Source organism: Dermacentor albipictus, unplaced genomic scaffold, assembly GCF_038994185.2.
Source record: "Dermacentor albipictus isolate Rhodes 1998 colony unplaced genomic scaffold, USDA_Dalb.pri_finalv2 scaffold_28, whole genome shotgun sequence".
Taxonomy (NCBI): Eukaryota; Metazoa; Arthropoda; class Arachnida; order Ixodida; family Ixodidae; genus Dermacentor; species Dermacentor albipictus.
Genome location: NW_027225582.1, coordinates 1,246,311 through 1,265,301, shown reverse-complemented (window position 1 = coordinate 1,265,301; position 18,991 = coordinate 1,246,311). Strand labels below are relative to the sequence as shown.

Sequence of the window (18,991 nt, the reverse complement as noted above, 5' to 3'; positions counted from 1 at the left end):
GTTTAAATTCCCTCGTACGCTGCGGTTTTCATTTAGTGGCGAAATTTTCCCGCTTCGAGTGTCTCCTTTACAACGCTTGAAAGCACTACAATAGGTAGTGGCTGCCTTTGAAGGCGCGCAACATGGTAGGCTACTGCTCGGTGCCGCAGGGCCGGACGCACGTAACGGAGGCCGGTGTCGGCCTTATTCACACGTAGCCGCAGGACAAGAAGCTGTGTGAAGCTTGGCTCGCGAAACATAAAACCGGCAGTCATCGGCTACAACTCGGGTATGCAGCAAGCACAGACGCGAGGAAGATTTCTGCTACGGCGCCCGGTCTGCGATGTTCTCAAAACGCGCACTGAGACGCTCGCCTGAGTCCGCTGCCCGACTAATGTCATGACGGCTTGGTCTATGAACTTGTCGATACTATAGATACTGCCAAGTTCAGTGGAGTGGAAAGGCAGCGGTGAGAAGCACATTTAAAGAAAGCATAGCATATGGTCATGTTTGTGTTGTGAATTAATGCACTGGATTACAAAAAAGGAGCAGCGGGAAATTGCACGCTGAGAACGCCGATAAACATACAGTGCAACGCAACTCGAGAAATAGTATTGAAAGGTCAAAGAATTTAGAAGAAAAAAAAGATTGCATCGTCGCGACGGCACATCACAGTCCCCGTAGGCGTCGAAGTCTCTACAATGAAATTATTTTTGAACAGCTCTGATAGCGCCCACGCAACAATGGTTGCCTGTATACTGTCAAATGCTCATATTCTGCGGGCTAAAGCTCATGGCACGGTGCGAAAACGCGCGCGCGGAGAAAGCGAAACATTGCGCGGACAAGCATGCAGACGCGCAGTCGGTCGCTGCGAATCTGCGCGATCGCTGCATTGAGGCTTCATTCTATTACGCTCCATTTAGTTATACAAACACTATAAGAACATATTTCACATAGTTTGCTCTCGGCGTTTACCTACCTTTCACGCAAGAAGCCGGTTCGGGAGACTCCATCGCGGCGACCGCGCGCAGTGGCGTTCACTGTACGTATTCGGTAAAGAGATAGCGGCTGTAAACGATTGTGTGCTTTCAGCTTGCCCAAGATTATTATTTAGACAGTAAGAAACTTCTCTCGTTTCGAAAGTACTTACAAAAATGTCCGGGAGAGCTCGCGCGTGGTGTTTTCAGTGAGCGCTGACAGCAAAACCTATGAGGAGCGCGTCACGTGATCCCTCATACTACGGCATCGAGGCGCTTCCGATAGAGGGCGACTCCGTAACTCCTCGCCGCCAATACCATGAACTACCCGTCGTGAGCAAACCTGTTTTAGCGGAATAAAATCAACGTAACTGCTGTAGAAGTCATATATAGCCAGCTTTGTGACATACTTGTTGCACCGCGGCAGGTATGGTATCATAACTGGATTCCTATAGGCTATGCTCTTGCGATTGTCTATCCGCGTATGAAAAACCCGCAATGAGCTGGTCTGCGTCGCTTCGGCCGGCACCGTAGCGTTGCCTTCGAGAGCTGCATTGTTGTCTAAGAAATTAGCTCTTTGAATAAATGTTCGCAAAGGAAGGCGTCGTAAAAATATATTTGATACGACCACCATAAGTATACAAGCAGAGAGAACGAGGGCGAACAAACGAAAACACCGCAGAAAGCGCCCGGACAACGCCCGAACTGTAGCAGACGACAGGCGCGAGTCCGTGCCCGTTCTCGGGGCTAATAGCGTATAGTGTACGGTATAAGTTGCGTACGCTAAACTAAAACTGTCTATTACTGCGATGAAACTAACGTCCAAAACGGAGAACATGCTCCGGCTGATCCTCAGGGTGACGAACCGCAGGGGAGGGCTCAGCGAGAGCAATCTCACCAGACTTTACCACGCCTTCCTCATGAGTCACGCAAATTATGTAGCCTCGGCGCTAAAATGGATCAAGAGGGACGCGGCCAAGAGGCAGTGATGCGCAAGAGCATCAAGAGGTTGCTAGGTTTTCCGATCACGTCAAGCACGGAGCAGCTCGATCGGTTAGGGGTCCACAATTCACTATCAGAAATCATCGAAGCGCAGACCAAGGCACAGGTCGTGCGGCTGTCGACCACCAGGGCCGCCAGACGCATCCTAGAAGCAGGGATAAATGCCGAGGCAGGGTGCAACGCACGCAAGGTCGCGCTCAGCGCGGCGGTCAGGGGCACATTCAAGGTAGAACCGCTTCCGAGAAACGTCCACCCGCCATTCTACGAGGGGCGCCGAAAGGCGAGGGCCCGAGCACTGCTGAAATCGACCGCCAACTGCCCGGGACTGGCAGCATTTGTAGACGCGGCCCAGTACGGGCGCAGCGACGGGTACGCGGCCGTCTCAATACGTACGCTGGGACGGTACGATCATCAACGCAGCATCGGTCAATAGCCATGGTCCGAGGTGGCCGAACAGGTGGCAATAGCCATGGCAATGAGGGACCCCGAACGTCCATACGTGTACACAGATTCGCGATCGTCGGCCAGAGCATTCGCCTCGGGCTCGATATCCCGGGAAGCGGCGGCCGTCCTCGGCAGCGAGGGAGCCGCGGGTCAGCACATCGTCAAATGGTTTCGAGCCCACATGGGGGCCGACGTGCACCCCGACTTTCCCAACGCCGACGAGCTGGCACACGGACGCGCGCGAGGACTCGCGCACCGCGGCGAGCGAAGTGGCGGGGAGGGAGGGGAGCACCGAGACCCGCTGCTCACCTTCAACGAAATAACAGCGCACTCCCAGCTGTCGAGGAGGACCTTCCCGCTCCCCCACGCTAAACTCACCAGACCACAGTCATCGATATTCAGAATGCTGCAAACAAGGTCGTTCCTTCCCCTCGAGAGGCAGACTGAGCCGTTATTCACCGGACGTAGAGCCGCAATGTCCGGATTGCGGCGAATCGTACTGCTCGATAGCGCACATGCTCTGGCAATGCTCCGCATTAAGCGGCGCCGTGTTCACTAAAGATGAAGACCGGGTGGACGCCCTGCGAAGCGACGACCACCAGACCCAGCTCCGGGCCGCATGTACCAACTCGCCCAGCACTTAGCCTTGTCATGTTAAGCCCTATTAAATCACCTGGTCTATAAACCACCTTACTTATGAAACAAGTTATAGTTTAAGATAATGTCGATATGGAGGAGCCTCTGTACAAAATTTAACGCTTGACAAACTGAAGTATCATGCAGAGCTTGCAAAAATGGCTGCTTTCGATACCAAAACTGAAAAAAGATTCCTATTGCCGCTCGGCAGAAGCAACACCTGACCCAGAATGCACGGCTCCTCCACATTACCTCCGAGAAAAGCCCAGGTCACATGTAGGTTGCCTATTGTTAGCGCTTCAATCTGTTCAATCTGGATATGGCTACTATGTGCTTCATGCAGGACAAAGCCGTTCCTCACCACATAGCCAGACTGGAGCACACAAATGCGAATGCATACTCCAGCCTTGCCATGCACCATATACACTACAGTTGCACATCGCAGCCTCCACTGCGTAGTGTAGATACTGCGGCCACTGCGGGGTGCCACAAACCCTCTTGCCGTCCAGAGGCGGGGACAACCACATGCTCCAATTAGTCTTTGCGAGCGACACAGCTCCAGGTGCATGGCAACGCGATACAGCCCAAGTGCCCATAGCGTGCTGGGACTTGCGTTTTAGTGATAACCACCAGGTGCATGCATCATCTGCTTAGGTGCTGTTTAAAGGCTGCCAACAAGAAAACTACACAATAACCAGCCCTGCAGCTTTGCCAAGATTGCTTCAGTGGTATATACTAGTCATAACAAATTTAGCCAAAGCAAAATTTTGTTGCCATTGGCATTTAAAGTCCGCACTTCTCACAGTTGAGTATTTTACAGAAAAATAGTAAACCTCAGTTCGTTCACCCAAGCAACATTACTTGTACAGCTGCCTATTTAACATACTGGAACATGGAAGCCATAAAAAAGTGGAGTTGCTAAACATGCAGTCACACGATGAACACATTGCACTTTAGTGTTTGTGACCTTCACAGCCCTGAATACAAACCTCAAATCTGTCCATCTCACCAAGAAATTTTCACAGCTTCACTATACCAGACAAATTTGTACATCTCTCTTCGATTATAATTTGGCATCTGCCTTGCATACCTATGGCAAACATTAGCAAAAATAAATTCTAGTGTGTTGCTAAATCAATGCAATGTGGCCCAAAGCACGTTCCGAACATTACACACAAACCCACCATAAATAATGCAGTGAAAAGCCAAAGTGAACAAGTTGTTCACTCAGCAGAGAGCCTACCACATTGCACAAAATATTGCTTGCCTTTACATCCCACTTTTTGGAGCTACCACCATTCTTCAAGCAACATGTCGGATGATGTTTGTGAACGCTAGCTATTGACAGGCTTGCTACATACTTGCAGTGATATCGAGCCATGGTGAAAATAATGGTTGACGGATTGTTGGCTTCAACATACTTAAAGGGGTGGACAACCATTCCGAAAATTAATAGAGATATCCCCGCTGATTGAGATTGTCTCTCATACGTACTGAATTTTTCTCATTAAACCAAGATTTCCATTTTTATTTCTTCACGGCCAGTCACACACACAAAAAAAGTTTGGTGCTTCACGTGGCAAAAACATCACAAATAGGATGCCTTATTCTGTTACCTTGCATTAACGTATGCAGTTCCTGGGCCTGTTTTTTTTAAGAGTGAAATGCAATACATTTTTTTACAAGTTAATTATTTTTTGTAACTTGCAATGCATAGCCAACCCTTCAATTGTTACAAGTAGAAAAGTGGCGCTGCTTTGTGCAACAGCATGTGGCGATGCAGGCTCTTCAAAATCTGGGTCATCGCTTTCGCTGCCCTTTTCCATGGAAACATTGTGGTTAAGTGCTTGTTCGTACGAATTTAGGTACTGCTCTCACATGCAAACTAGAATTCCCAAATCACTGAGGCTTTCAAGCAATGGCACGTTTCTTAATGTGAACACAGTGAAATCACATATGGTGTTACCACACCATCACGAGCAAAAACGCGATTTCATTTTGGACGAGTTTGCTTGTCCATCAGCAGAATCAGGACATTGGAGCAAGCCATAACATAGGTATGCACTGGTGAAAAAAAAGCAATAGAAATTTAAGCTCTGTACAGCAATGCTAACTTGTTGCAGCAGCATCTTATTTTCTAAAGTGGCTGAAAAGCTCGAAATGCAGATGGTTAACGAAAGTTGCACTCACTCCTGTGCAAGCCGCCCATTGTTCTGCTTTCTTAGTTTGCGAGACAGGCTATCGGCATCGCTAGCACTTCTCAATCTTGCTGTTGTCGGGACTCCTACTTTTTTTTAGAGATTACTCAGATTGAAAAATTCTGTTTATTAGATGCCCACGTGCTTTTCAAAGTAACCACTGCAGGTACAAACACTTCCGAGGATGAGCTTTTCGTTGTGCCGCAAGAACTCCCTTTAAGCTGCTAGCACAGGGTATATGACAGACACTGTGGAGATAGCATGGCCAACTTTCGAGTGGATGAAGTCTGGACGGGTGGCGAGGAGGGGGAAAGTGGGAGGCTGGTGACAACCGATTCTGTCAGTGACAGGAGCCGCCAGTCTGTGCGTGCAATGAAGGTGAAAAAATTTTCTTAGTGCTACCGAGTCGCAATTCACAAGATGTAGTATAGTTGCCTAACATGGCTACCAAAACAGACAGATGTACTGTAATGGTTAGGGCCTACAACAGACCCAGAAGAACGACAAAAAAACAAAACCACCTTTATGTTTTGACAATGCATCATAACACAAAAAAGAATGTGTAAACAAGCTGTCGGGCATTATAAAAAGAAATTAGGCCTATTTATTTTTATACCATTAGTCCAGTATATGGTCACCTCGACTGGTTCAACTCACGACAAGGGACATGTACACTAGAGTCAGGAGTCCTGCTAAATTCGATACGATTGGCAACCTTAGGTGGAGAGCCTTGGCTCGGTTGTGACCACTCAGGTTTTTTTTAATGCACAGTCAAAGCTAAGGACAAGAGCAGGTCTGCATTCTGATCCCATCACAATGCAGCCACCATGGCCTGAAATTTAACATGTAACCTCATCGGTGACAGCAGACTACTGCAACCACTGAGCCATTGCAGTTGGAGCATAACCGTACACAAAGCAAACACCTAAAAAGCAAAGGTGAAGCATAACAGCAAGAAAAATGGCAACCGAGTGCACCCTCTAGCACGCTATGGAAAATGGAAGAGAAGGAACACTTTAACTTGGCCAATGCAAAATGTCTTAAGAAAGAACCTCACGGGATTGCATATATGCCCTTTCATGCTCAGCTGTACTTTAAGACACAAATATTGAGAACTGTGTCAATTCTACACCTGCAGTTGACATCGCAAATCGGCTCCAGTTCATTATACACCTGCATGTACAGTCTACCTGTAATAAGCTGTAATCGGCTGTGTGAAAGGGCTGCCGAGACCTGTTACACAGAATGCAAGGTTGCTTCTACTGGTATGGAAGCAACCTTGCAGGCATGCTTTGCTTGTTTATGGGCCAAGAGCTTTCACTTTTCTTTATTTCCCCACTTTGCTGGTAAAAAAATTATCACATTTCATCATCTGTGTCCGATTCTTCTTCAAGTGCGGTCTTGGCATGCGTTTCTGCTTCATGGTAGACATCCTTGGGCACAAACTCATGTTGCCCATCAGACTCCTTGCAGACCCAGCTGAGCTCCAGCTCAAAGTTCTTGTCCTTGACCTCGTCATGGACAACGTAGATGATCCTGGCCGCTTCCTTAATGAGCTGCCTACAGTCCAGGTCTTTTGAATTCAGTTTCTCCATCTCAGTCTTGGCAGCTTGCCGTGCCTTGCCGATGGCACATCCAAAGTAGCCCCATGATGTGCCCGATGGATCAATGCAGAAGAGCTGTGGCCCGTCCGTGTCATAGCTGCCAAGAAGGACGCCGCAGCCAAAGGGACGCACAGCACTGTACAGGGTGTACGCATGCATGTACAGCCCAACGCGGTCCTTCAGGTAGCTTAGCGGGATGGCTGAACCGTACTCAGAGCGGTAGTTGGATGCTTCCACACGTGCTGTCTCCACCACCTGTACTGAGAAGAAAAGTAGCGTCATACCTTGCAGTCCTATTACAACGCAGTCTTGCAGACATTGCACCTTTATCAGTCAGTAATTTTACAATTCTATTTTACCTTATTAGACGAGAAACCCATAAAGAGCTGGAAGCCAAGATAATTACAGCCATGACAACATTCACAAAGGAAGACGCTTGTATAAAATGCGTCTAATGCTGTATGAGGCCACCGTTTCCGATGTGTTTCATCCACTTGAGCAGACACACAGCTGCAACTCACCCCTGCGAGTGCTGCCTAGTGCCACGACGCTTTCATTCACCTGGTGTCGAGACCTACACCAGTGTGCATATGCGTCCTACACTACCCGCCAGCATGGCAGTTCGCAATTTCCAATATTTCAAGCTATCTTCGAGCATATTTTCCACAATTCACCACTCCTTGCCAAATATGGCTTAAGGCTGGCAATGTGTGACATCATTGCTGGTGTGTCGTTATCGCCCGGCACAGACGCACAGTGACCGAGGCAGCAGCTATCGCAGGAATGGTTTCACATGCAGCACCAGCAATGAGGTAACACACTGCCAACATTTAGCCATACTTGGCAAAATGCGGTGATTCACAGGAAACATGGGCAAGGATAGCTCAACATGCCAGAAAGAGCGATCCAACATGCTGGCAGGTAGTATAGGATGCGCACACACACAGGCATGGGTCTTGATGCCAGGCAAGCCCAAGTGCTGCTGGGCAACGTGGTGACGCAATTAAAAAAGCACTTGCATTGATGCGTTAATTTCAGTCATGACTGTACAGTGCGGTCCACTCTTAAAGGAAACACTCAAATGTATGGCTCTCACTTTGCTGGCGCCCTAGCTGCAAGTGGTGGCATGAACAATGTCAGTGCACTGCACAGGTGTGTCGAAAGGATTCAGAGCTACCAGCCAGAAGTTATCTGCTGCAAATCTCAGTGATGTTGGTCTTGCAAAAGAGGAAAGTTTAGACATGGTATACACTCACTCTCTTTAGCAGTGGACCCCTCTCTGGTACATGCATTCTTAAAGGAACACTAATGAGGAATTTTAAGTAAAGCAGCATTAGTAATTATGTTCTTAGAATGCCAAAAATCTTACAACCATTAACCCTTTCGCTGGCGGACCTTTCTGACCGTGACGCACCCCCAGTGTCGGCTTGGTTTCAGGGAACGAGCATAACAGGGAATGAACATAGCAATTTATTTTTGATTATGATTGGTATACAAATAACATAGTCAATGTAATATACACATTTCAGTGTTCTGCAGCTGTTGTTAGTAAACATCATCATCATCATCATCAGCCTGACTATAAAATCCCTTCAACATCCGAATCTGACGATGAGGAACCCTCTTCCTCGCATGCGACTCTGTCCGAGTCCGAATCCGAGCTCGGCTCGTATTCTGAATCGGAATTGAGCCACCGCTCCAATGAGCAGACGAAGGTCCCGCGCGCTGAGCCATCCGAAAGTAACCGCGCGCAGGGAGGATGCGCTTTCAGTCGCCCGCACAACGGAGATAAATGGGACGTTGCGTGATCAAGATGACAGAGAGAGATGGAAAAAGGCTAAACAAAGTTCGAAGGGCTTTACGTTCACTGCTGCAAGTCGAAAGCGAGGGTGCGGCGAGAGAGCGAAAGCAGCAACGAGTCGCTCTTTTCGGAGAGGCAACGGCACGTGCGCCTGAACTTAACGCGCCGTAGCAGGCACACCAACAGAAGAAAAATAACCTTCAAACCAGCGGAGATGGCAGAGCAACCCTTGAACCCATAACCACACGCGCGCGACGCATGATACAGCGAACACGGAGCCACCGCGCCACTCAGCAAAGAGAAAGTGGGGAGTGGCCGTCGCGCCGTACTCTTCAATACATGGAGTAACACAGGTCGGGGCGAATATACGAACTTGTAGAAAGAGTCAACAGATTGCGTGGCCAATCCAGGAGCGCCAGCTTTGCGCTCTGGCGCGAAATTTTGAACGCACGATAGAGAACGTACCGGTACGTCAGTGACACTTTTGGGGGGGAAGCGCGATGACGTACCGGTACGTCCGTGACAGCGAAAGGGTTAATAGAGGCTTAGAAAATATGCAACAGCAGAAGATGGGTGGCAATGCCCCTTGAAGTTCCCACACGAGCTTTCCGACACATCACATATTTTGACAGTGTCTGCCGTAGTTTGTTTAGGCAATAGCTTATCAATAAAAGTCTGTGCTACATCTATGTTTGCTCCCGACATCAGCACAGGAGCAGCAGTAATGCTGCCTACATCTTGCGATACCTGTCTTTGAACATGCAGATCTCCTTTTGCCATGAGCAACTGTGTTCAGCTTATCTGCTGGCATTAATGTTCCAGCAGCAGCATGACCAACATGAAAGTCTCTTTCCTTTTCTCCCCCCCCCCCGCAAAAAAAAAGAAAGTAAGCGTGGAACAAGATTATTTACAATTTGTAATAGTTTAACACAGCGTCCAGAGATGCTACTACTAGCAAGCCTGTTTCCATCATACCTGCTCTAATGTCGCCATTGACATCACGTGAAGAGAGGCACATTACTGGGCTGCAATGTCGAATTTCAGTTTCATTGTTTTCTGCTTGTTTTAAATTACTTCTGTCATCTTCTATAAAGTGAACTGTTACATGCAGCAGGAACTGTAGAGAAATCTAAACAGCTACTTTTGCATTTTGTGAAATCAGCCTTTTAGCACGGGAACACTGAGATCCTAGAAAAGAAAACACTTCTCAGGTGTAAAAATAAACGCTTACATATGCATATTATAATGCCACTAGCAAAATGTTATAATTATGAGTTAAGTACTATACTCAAAGCAAAGTTTTGAGAAAATCATGCTTGAATGTGCAGGAAAATAACATGCGACATGCATTCTATATGTAGAGCTGGTATTCTTGCGCAACTTTGCAGCTGTGTCCCAAGAAATGAGAAGTGCATTTCGTGCTCTCATTAGCATTATTCACTAACACACTCCAGAAGCTGAGTAGTGCACACAGGTACTCCCTACCATCAGCTTGCTTTTGTGCCCACATTTGTGTCTTCCTACTCGAAGCTGAAATGCAACGGATTTCACGGGAACTACAGATAACTGGTACTAGTTCAGTTCACAGTGATTTCTACTCACTGCTGTCAATGCCACACCAAGCCACAAGTGTTATATAAAAGTGCATGCTTGAAAAACACGGCCATACATGTGTGCGTCAGTGATTTGCAAGCGCAGCTTTCGGCAAATAATAACGAACTAATCAATAAAGTTTGTACAAAGCTCAAAGCCGTTAACAACACGCTCGCATGCGTATAAACAAACGTTAGCTCTGCTGCCTCCAACTATTCCCCCTCCAAGCACGAGTCAGTGACCCTGAACGGAGAACTGTGAACTTAGCTCAAAACTACACCCAACTACTCACGCGCGCTGCTTCATTATCTCTGCAAGTCAGAGAACACCACCCCTTCATACATGAGTCACCATTTCTGAGCTGCGCACGGTGCAATAAATAATGAGACACCTTAGTGCACTGAAGTTGCACGGTTTGTAGGAAGCCGTGCAAGGTCACTGCTCACCCATCACGAAGGCTAAGGTACAATATCAGTTATTGGGTACGCAAGGTTCCGCAGAACAACTCTGCCGGGGCTAAGTAGCCCAAAACGCTGATCTGCGAAATACAGGCAACGCACGACTGCAGATGAGCCACACCAACCACTCGGCTAGGTAAGACTGCAAAGAATGGTATGGAATAATAAGACGGAGCAAAACACGTATATACATGGCGTACGATGCCGGATCTTTCCCGATTGCGAGAGCAGGACCGAGTCCCATTACCTGCTTGGCGTCCGCCAGGAGCCCCGCCACAGCCAGTCCTACGTGCTTGTCGATGGTGAAAATGCGCTTGTTAGCTCCAGCCTCGTACAGCTTCGAGGTAACGAGCTTCTCGACGGCAAAAACGACTCCGTCGCGGCCTCGCAGGGCTACGGCCGTGCCGCTATTCTCGACCGCCTTCTGAGCGTACTCCACTTGAAACACGCGCCCGTCCGGCGAGAATTGCGACGCCGAGAGATCGTAGCCCGTTCCAATTGAACTCATCGCTGCCCGTTAACGGTAAAACTACGCCCTTGTAGAGTTTTCTTAACACAAAGAGGCCGGCAAAACCCGCATACAACGCCGCGCTTCGACAAGACTTTCGCCCAATCACGGTCGATGTCGCTGGCATTGCGACTTGCGACGATGCATACACCAACGTTTGTAGATTGGTATGCACGGCACGGAGCGCGTGGATGGTGGCAAACTTTTATGAGCAAAAAAATATTTCAAAATTTAAAAAATACCAGCTCACCTTATCATATCATACCAGAGTGTAAGCAGTCCTTTTATTATCGCAGATAGGGGCAGCAGAGGGTACGGAGAGCGTCAGGTTTCTAGGCACTATTAGCCCCGAGAACAACCTAGAGGGGCGCTGCGAGCGCCGCTTGCGTGACGTCAGGGCACAGACTCACGCCTGTCGTCTGCTGCAGTTCGGGCCAACGTTACTACACTAGGTTCAGTTTTTAAACTCCCGTGACTGCGTGGACCCACCACCGATCCTCGCATCTCGTGGCGCTGCTGTCGCACTTTGCTCGGTCAGCACGGCGCGGACAGGGCGACGAAGCACTGTCCGTTGTTTATGTGTTTTGGCGCGTTGTATATATGCGTGTTTTGCTGCAGTCTCGGTGCATTTTTGCGACACTCTTATGCGTTTTAAATGCCGCGTGCGTTTTGAAGAGTTTACGGACCGTATCACCCAATTTTATTTAGTGACGCGAATGTCTATATATGCTCCGTTCCTGCAGCGATAACTTACTTTGAATGAGCAAGTCTGCTCGCAAGGGAGCAAAGCTCACGTAGGTTTCAACATTGCACTTGTGAATGCGGTGCTCTGATGAAAGATATAGTGCTAGCTTCATTTTTTTTTATCCCGAAATGAAGTGCTGAGAGTGTGTATATACCGTGTGTCCCAGCTAACTTCAGCCAGAGTTTTAAAATATGCGAATGCCGCGTAGCTGGGCACAACCAAGGTAATGTTTGCCGTAGCTTTGAGATATTCAAATTATTATAAATCCGCCCAGTTAGGTAATGCGTAGTTAATTCATTATTAATTAAAAATTATCCAATAATTGTTAGTGTACTTCCTAATTCACTAATTATTAATTTGTTCATCTATTTATGTAATTCGTTGCCACCACCAAAGGTCCAGGCCTTAACTCTATTTTAATTAACTGTGCCTTAATTAACTTCGCCTAATTCACTGTGCCTTGAGTGGCCTCGTGAACTGCCTCGATTCGTTCGCTTGGGCTCCCGTGACTTTCTTGGACCATCGTGTGGTCGCGCTAACATCGCCTCATGCGTTCGCATTAATATTTAATTAGTACTAAGCAGCAACAGCTGATTACAACTACTAATCAGCTACTTACAGCTTTTCATCAGCAACAGCTGATTAATATAGAGCGCAGTGGACGGCCGGGGCTGCTGCGGCCCTGGACTCCACAGCGCACTCTGGGGCAGCGCAGCAGCATTTTCACAGCTACGTAAAGTTTTTTAATCAATCTCCTAAACGCGAGACTATACAAACATTTAAAGACGCATCGGTGAAAACACTTGCTGAGTACGTAAGTTGCGAAGTCTGAGGACTCAAGCCCCTTCGCCAACGCAGAGCTGCACCCTGGTAGAGCTACTTGCGGTGCTCCCGCCCTCTGGCGGCAAACCAAGACAAGGGGCCACCCGCGATTTACGGCGCCTACGGAGAGTTTGACCATGAACCTAGTCTAGTAACGTTGGTTCGGGCCATCGCTACTGGATACTTTTCAGTTGTAAAACTCCGCCTGGGAGCGGCGCGAGAACGTGACCCTCTGCCGTCTCCTCTCGCGAGGTGGCGCTGCCGCCACGGTTGGCCCGGTTGGCTACAGAAGCTTCCCAAGGCAGCAGCGCGCCGCCGACTCAATGCCAGTTTTTTCTTTTCTTTTGCTGCTTTTCGTGGCGCTAATTATTCAAAGAATAGCATTTTTACATTGTGCCCTCTGTAAAAAGCAGCTAATAGGTGAATGAGGGGGACAGTGAGGCTTTTCATTTGTGGCATGTTTTATGTACAGATGAAAAAAATGATAGGACCGGTACAACGCCGGATTGATGAATCTAAGCATGATGCATCGATATTCACAAAAGACGCGCTTTCTTGGTTGCTACAGCTACCTTGTGACTGCTTTCTAGATGACAGTTTGTATCCCTGGAGTAAAAATGCATCCGCATAACAATGAAGAAATTCAGTACTTCGCACGTGAACGCGAACGAATGCTCTGCACAACCAAGAAGAGAAAGGCAGCACCCCTCTAGATCATCTAAAACCTTCCAAAATATCTCTCCGCAAAGGCCTGCCTCATCCAGGGAAGCTGACACACTTTTGTTAGCAGTCTTCATAAAGCCCAGCATCTTTGGCGTCGGGTGCTTGCTTGAGACTTTTGCACTCAATTAAGTAACTGTCGCAGCCAACTGCTGGGATTTCAAAGCTTATGTCCGCTATGCATAGTTCACATGGTGCGCCCTTTCTGACTTTATGAATGACATATCCACACAGATAATAAACAGCATTGTCCCTTATGTTTCCTCGAGCATAAGTGGGCTCATTGCAAGCACATTCTGGTGAGCTGCTTGGCTCCAGGCAACTTATCAAAGCCGCCTCAATGGCATTGCGAAAACTTTTTTTTTTTTTTAGTGGCAGGCTTCTCTCATCTGCTTAAATGTGTCGATGACGCCGACGAGCACAGACAGGGCCTGACATACCTTCCACACTAGCAGGTAGCGCTGTTTTAACAGGTGTATACAGGCTTAGAAGGCGGAATCTGCGGGAAGTTGATTACAGTAGGATGGGACTCATCACAATCGAAGGAACGCACTAGTCCAATCTATTGCTGAAAAAACATGAGTGAGGGAATTTCCTAGAAAACAGTGCAACGTGTATGCAGTCACAACAAATGTGAACAGTGTGCCTTACCTCCAGTGAATCTTGATAATTAACTGACTGTCGAAACATAGAGCGCAACTGGACGCGGCAGATCATCGACAATGTCTAAAGTCGACATCAAAGTTACTCGCAGCGACTTTGTCGTTTGTTGTGATGCAAAAAGCTTCAGGTTCTTTTGAATTGCACTCTGTTCTGTCAAGTTTAGCTGTTCCGAAAAATCCTTGATGACCTGAAATGATTAGTGCAACAAGTTTATAGCCCTTGGGAAATGCGCACGAAGTTCAAAGCCGGTGGCCTGGTACACTATTTCGTCGTAGAATGCTCGCAAGTTTTTAATAAAACACAAAAAAAACAGCAGTGAAAACAGACAAAGTGATAGTTAGGAAGGGCGCGGCACCCTCCCTAGCTATCACTTCATCTCTTTCTCGTGGTTTTTCTTGTTTCATTGCCGTTTCATTGTTCCATTGCAGGCATGTTTGCTCACAAGGCGAGCAGAATTTTCCTGGCATACAAATCAGAAACACGAGCACAACGTGGCACGCTGCTGCGCTCATCGGCGTCTCTGTCCGCCCGCACAAACGTTGCGCGCACCGCCCGCCTTCGGGCCGATAGTGTCGCGCGCGCCACCCCGCGGACGCGACAGAAAGGGGTCAGGTGCCGCGGCGGAGTTTGACAACTGAAACTAATCTAGTAACGTTGGTTCGGGCGGTGTCCGCACACCTTCTGGAGTGTTTCCGTTTGTTCGCTCTCGTTCCCAATGCTTGTATACGTATGACGGGACTCTGAAATATATATTTTACGATGTCTTCGTTCGCGAAAATGTAATCAAGGAGCTTATTTCGTAGACGACAATATATTTCTCGAAGGCAACGCTATAGTGCCACCCGAGGGAGCACAGACCAGCCCATTACGGGTTTTTCATGCGCGGATCTACACTTTCCAGTGGTAGCTCACGTGAATAATAAGAGCATGGACGCAAAAGCACAGCGCGTAAGAATCTAGTTAAGATTCCATAACCACCATGGTGCAATATGCGTGCCGCCAATAAACGCTGACTATATATGACTTCTACAACATTTATCTTGATTTTAACCAGCTAAAACATGTTTGCTCACGACGAATAGTTCACGGTATGATATCGAATTTTTCTATTTCTTCACAGAAACCTTCGGCAGTAACACGAGGACTTAACTACCACTGCAGTTTAGATTCGGCCAGCACCAGTTGCGTTTTTAACTGGTTCTCAAAATTAGGCCGTTCTTCGCCGCTTATATTTAAGAGGCAATAACTTGAAGCAAAGCTGAATGAGGTTTACAGCTGTTTGCAGCACACAGAAAGGGATGTACCAATATTTATGCCCTTTCCGTGCTACACGTTCAACTCACTTGAGCAATTTGCTGGCGCTTCTCGCTTGAGAAACAAACATGATGAATCTGTTTGGAGAACTGACACAGGCTGCTGTGGTCAAATATTTGAGTGAAATCTGCCTTTTGGACCGGTTCGCTGCAGCCAGCAAGAAGCCTAAGGCCCATTCATTAGTAGTGTTGCACATATTCAAGATATCATTGTTCCTCAGTGGAGGTCAAGTGTTCATGTGAGACTTGTGGTGTCTTCTTTAAGAGGCAGGTACATCAGGTTTCTTTTATGCACTGACGAAACAAATAGTTTTCAGTCTGTGTAATTAAACAACGCAGGATCGAGACATGTTGAGGCAGGATGCGTTTGCATTTTTCATTACAACGTAGCCAAAGCTGCGCTGTAGTGCCTCGAGTATGCTATAGGCATTGTAATTGGAGCTGTAAAGAGCCACTTCATGGTTTCAATTCAAAGGTGTAGTGAAATGCTGGGTGTCGTGAACAAAGCACGCTTCGCCGTAACGACAGTCGGTTGCTTCCGTTGCGGGAGGGGTGTGCCATATCGTCGATAAAAGCTAGTGAGGGCCACTATGACACATTTCATCGCTTGCACGTGATTGCATGGTTCTCGATCCTAACCACAAAATTTTCTTTCATGTGATTGCTGTCATGGTGTTCGTGACGTATATATATATATATATATATATATATATATATATATATATATATATATATATATATATATATATATATATATATATACTCTACACGATGCGCCGTCGTGTTAACAGCCAATGCGTTTCTGGGTGCCTATTTCAGAGAACGATGAAAGTAGTACCAAAGCTTTTCACACAAAATGCGCGCCTATCTCTTCCATTTAGGCCTTAATACAGTTGCCACATTCGACTAAAACAACTCGGGAGAGTGATAAGAATTATGATGAAAGCTTCGCTGGGCAGTGTCCTAACACGGATATATAACGTTGACACCAAATATCAAGGTATTTCTTCCATGTAAAATGCTATGTCTCTCATACCTAAGTAATAAGGGAATGTTAAGTGTTTAGAGGAGCATCATAAATAACTTCGCGTGTTGAAATTGCAGACGTACTTTTTAAGCAAAATTTATGAACACACAGGGTGCATATACACATTGCAAGACCAGTAGACCCCTTCAGCGCTACATAGCTTGCGATACCCAAGTCGCAAATTTTCATGACTGACGCGGTTTCAAAGAAGAAACTGCGATTCACACATGGCAACAAAAATAATCCGAAATAACCTTCTGTAAGTATACGGCTCAAGCCGCCAATACCCAAGCACGCACCCAGAAAACGAGCGCGCGCGGCAGCCGAGCGAGCCGGAGCGAGCGGCGTCCTGGCCTTGACGTCAATCGCGAGAGGGCGCCACTCCAAATTCTCGCCGCTAATAGCCTATGCGTGCGCCTGTTGATAACATAAAGCATCCTCGATCACCTTGCCCCGGGGTTGCCCCGAAACCAGAATGGTGCGCTTTGCACCGCCGTGGTGGCGCACTGCGGAGGGTCAACATCGAGGACAAAACTGCACCCCTTGCAGGGTGCTTTGCAGCCTACTTGCCCCTACAGCCTACACCCCTTGCAGCCTACACCCCTTGCAGCCTACTTTGCCCCTGGCGCGCAAGACGTGCGCGAACACGCGCGCGCGCACATTTTATTGTTTGCAGGTGCTGGGCATCTGCGGCAAGCGTTCGAACCTTGTCAAACTGCGTGCTCCAACATACCTGGTTGCAAGCAAACACCAATGGATTTTATAATTAATCCTGACGACCCGTTCCTGACGATCTTTCAACGAACCTGTCCACTTTCAGCCGCTCTTCACCACATTGTTTTTGCACGAGGTCGATCAGCATGCCGTCTTCGCTGTCAGACGAATTTGAAGAAAGCTCATCGATTGCGGCAATTAGCAGCGCTTCCTTTCTCATTGCCGACATCTCCACTGGCTAACTCCGTCAACTCTGTTGCAACCGCAGCTATCGGGGCAGAACATCCGCGGTTCTGCAGACGGCAGTGCGCGCGCGTGTCCCGCAGTGCTTGCTGGGATTGCACCCCGGCGCACCGCCGATTTTCTCGGTGCGAGACTGGGCAATGGAAAACCGCTCCAACAGGGTGCGCTTTCGGTGATCGAGGATGGCCGGTGCGCACCGGTGCGGTTGATCGAGGATGAAAGTGCGCACCAAGGCGCCCCGGTGCGCACCGGTGCGGGTGATCGAGGACGCTAATAGAGTTAGTAGAATGACTTTAGAGGAAGAGCTGGGCCGGAAAAGTGGGAACAGAGGGAACTCTGGCGCTGCAGTCGTTCTCCTACCATGGGAATGATGGGAAGTACGTGGATTTGTCTGATCATCGTGCTTGTGGATTCAGACGTTCTTGTAGCTTTGTATATTACGCTATATAAATCTTATTGTCGTATATTTCAGCGCAATCTATATTCTTCGAAGTGCAGAAGACGCAGGAAACGCGTACAATTGCTATTAATTGCAACGGTTGAGCTTGTCCAGGTGGCTAAATCGAAACGCGCCAAGCGTCTCAAGGCACTGGCATGCCCGCGATAAATTCATAAGGGCGTTTCATTCGCTTGTCGATACATGCGTTCGTGGCTTAATGGTTTCAATATCAGGCTTCTGTGCTAGAGTCCCTGTGTCCGAATCCTGCCGTGGGCAATTTTAATAATCTTTATATAATTATTTATTATGCAATACACTGTTCAAAATGACGAGTTTACAAAGTCACAAAGCCGTTTGAAGCCAAAAGGACGAAGTTTAGGCAAATCCATGTACTTCCCGTAATTACCATGCTGGGACAAGCGCTCCCATTGCAGCTCCCGTAGACACTAGCGCCAGAGTTCCCTCTAGTAATTTTTGTAGGAAACTCTATGGTGGGAACCTCTAGGCCATAGAGTTACTATACTGACTCTAGAGGACAAGCTACCCATAGGGCCTATGCATTAAAATCGGGAACCTCAAGAGCGCCGCCATGTTGCTACGCGCCGAGGTTGCCAGCTCCTGAGACGCTTGCTAGACTTGGTGACAGTAGTCAGTTTTAATCCGGCAACAGTAGCAGCGTAGCAGCATGGCGTCTCGCTTGTAGTGTTGTGATGTGTGCGTGCAGCCGTGTGTTTGGGCTTTATAAGTCGGTTCTTTATTCTATGTTGCGGGATGGTGTGGGTGTGGTCCATGTTGGCCGTACACCTGGCAGTTATGCGGTTTTCAGCGGTCACGCCTGTTGCAGGAGTGTCACTCGACGACGTTACGAGCTCGAAGCTGTGGTCAGATTCCTCGTTGGCGTTCCGTAATTATCTTCGCACGGGCGCGGTATGTTGCAAAAGCCGCTTTCGCGATCTATCGTCGTGACGATAGATCGGGTTTTTTATTATTATAAGTAATGATCCAGCTGTAGGGCACATGTAACCCACAAACGGAAGTCTCAGGAGAGCACCTGAGATGATAGTAGAGCAGGCGGCGCAGGAACTCCAGGGCACCCGAGGGACAG

General features: G+C 47.9%; 1 protein-coding gene across 1 annotated transcript; it reads right to left on the bottom strand.

The window, feature by feature from the left end:
* Positions 1-6,549: 6,549 nt before the first annotated feature.
* Prosalpha7 (proteasome alpha7 subunit) lies at positions 6,550-11,375 on the bottom strand. The gene is made up of 2 exons (XM_065446575.2): positions 10,940-11,375; positions 6,550-7,095 (listed from the first exon to the last, which is right to left on the bottom strand). The coding sequence occupies exons 1-2, from the start codon at positions 11,198-11,200 to the stop codon at positions 6,595-6,597; spliced, it is 762 nt and encodes a 253-aa protein (XP_065302647.1). The 5' UTR covers positions 11,201-11,375; the 3' UTR covers positions 6,550-6,594.
* Positions 11,376-18,991: the final 7,616 nt, after the last annotated feature.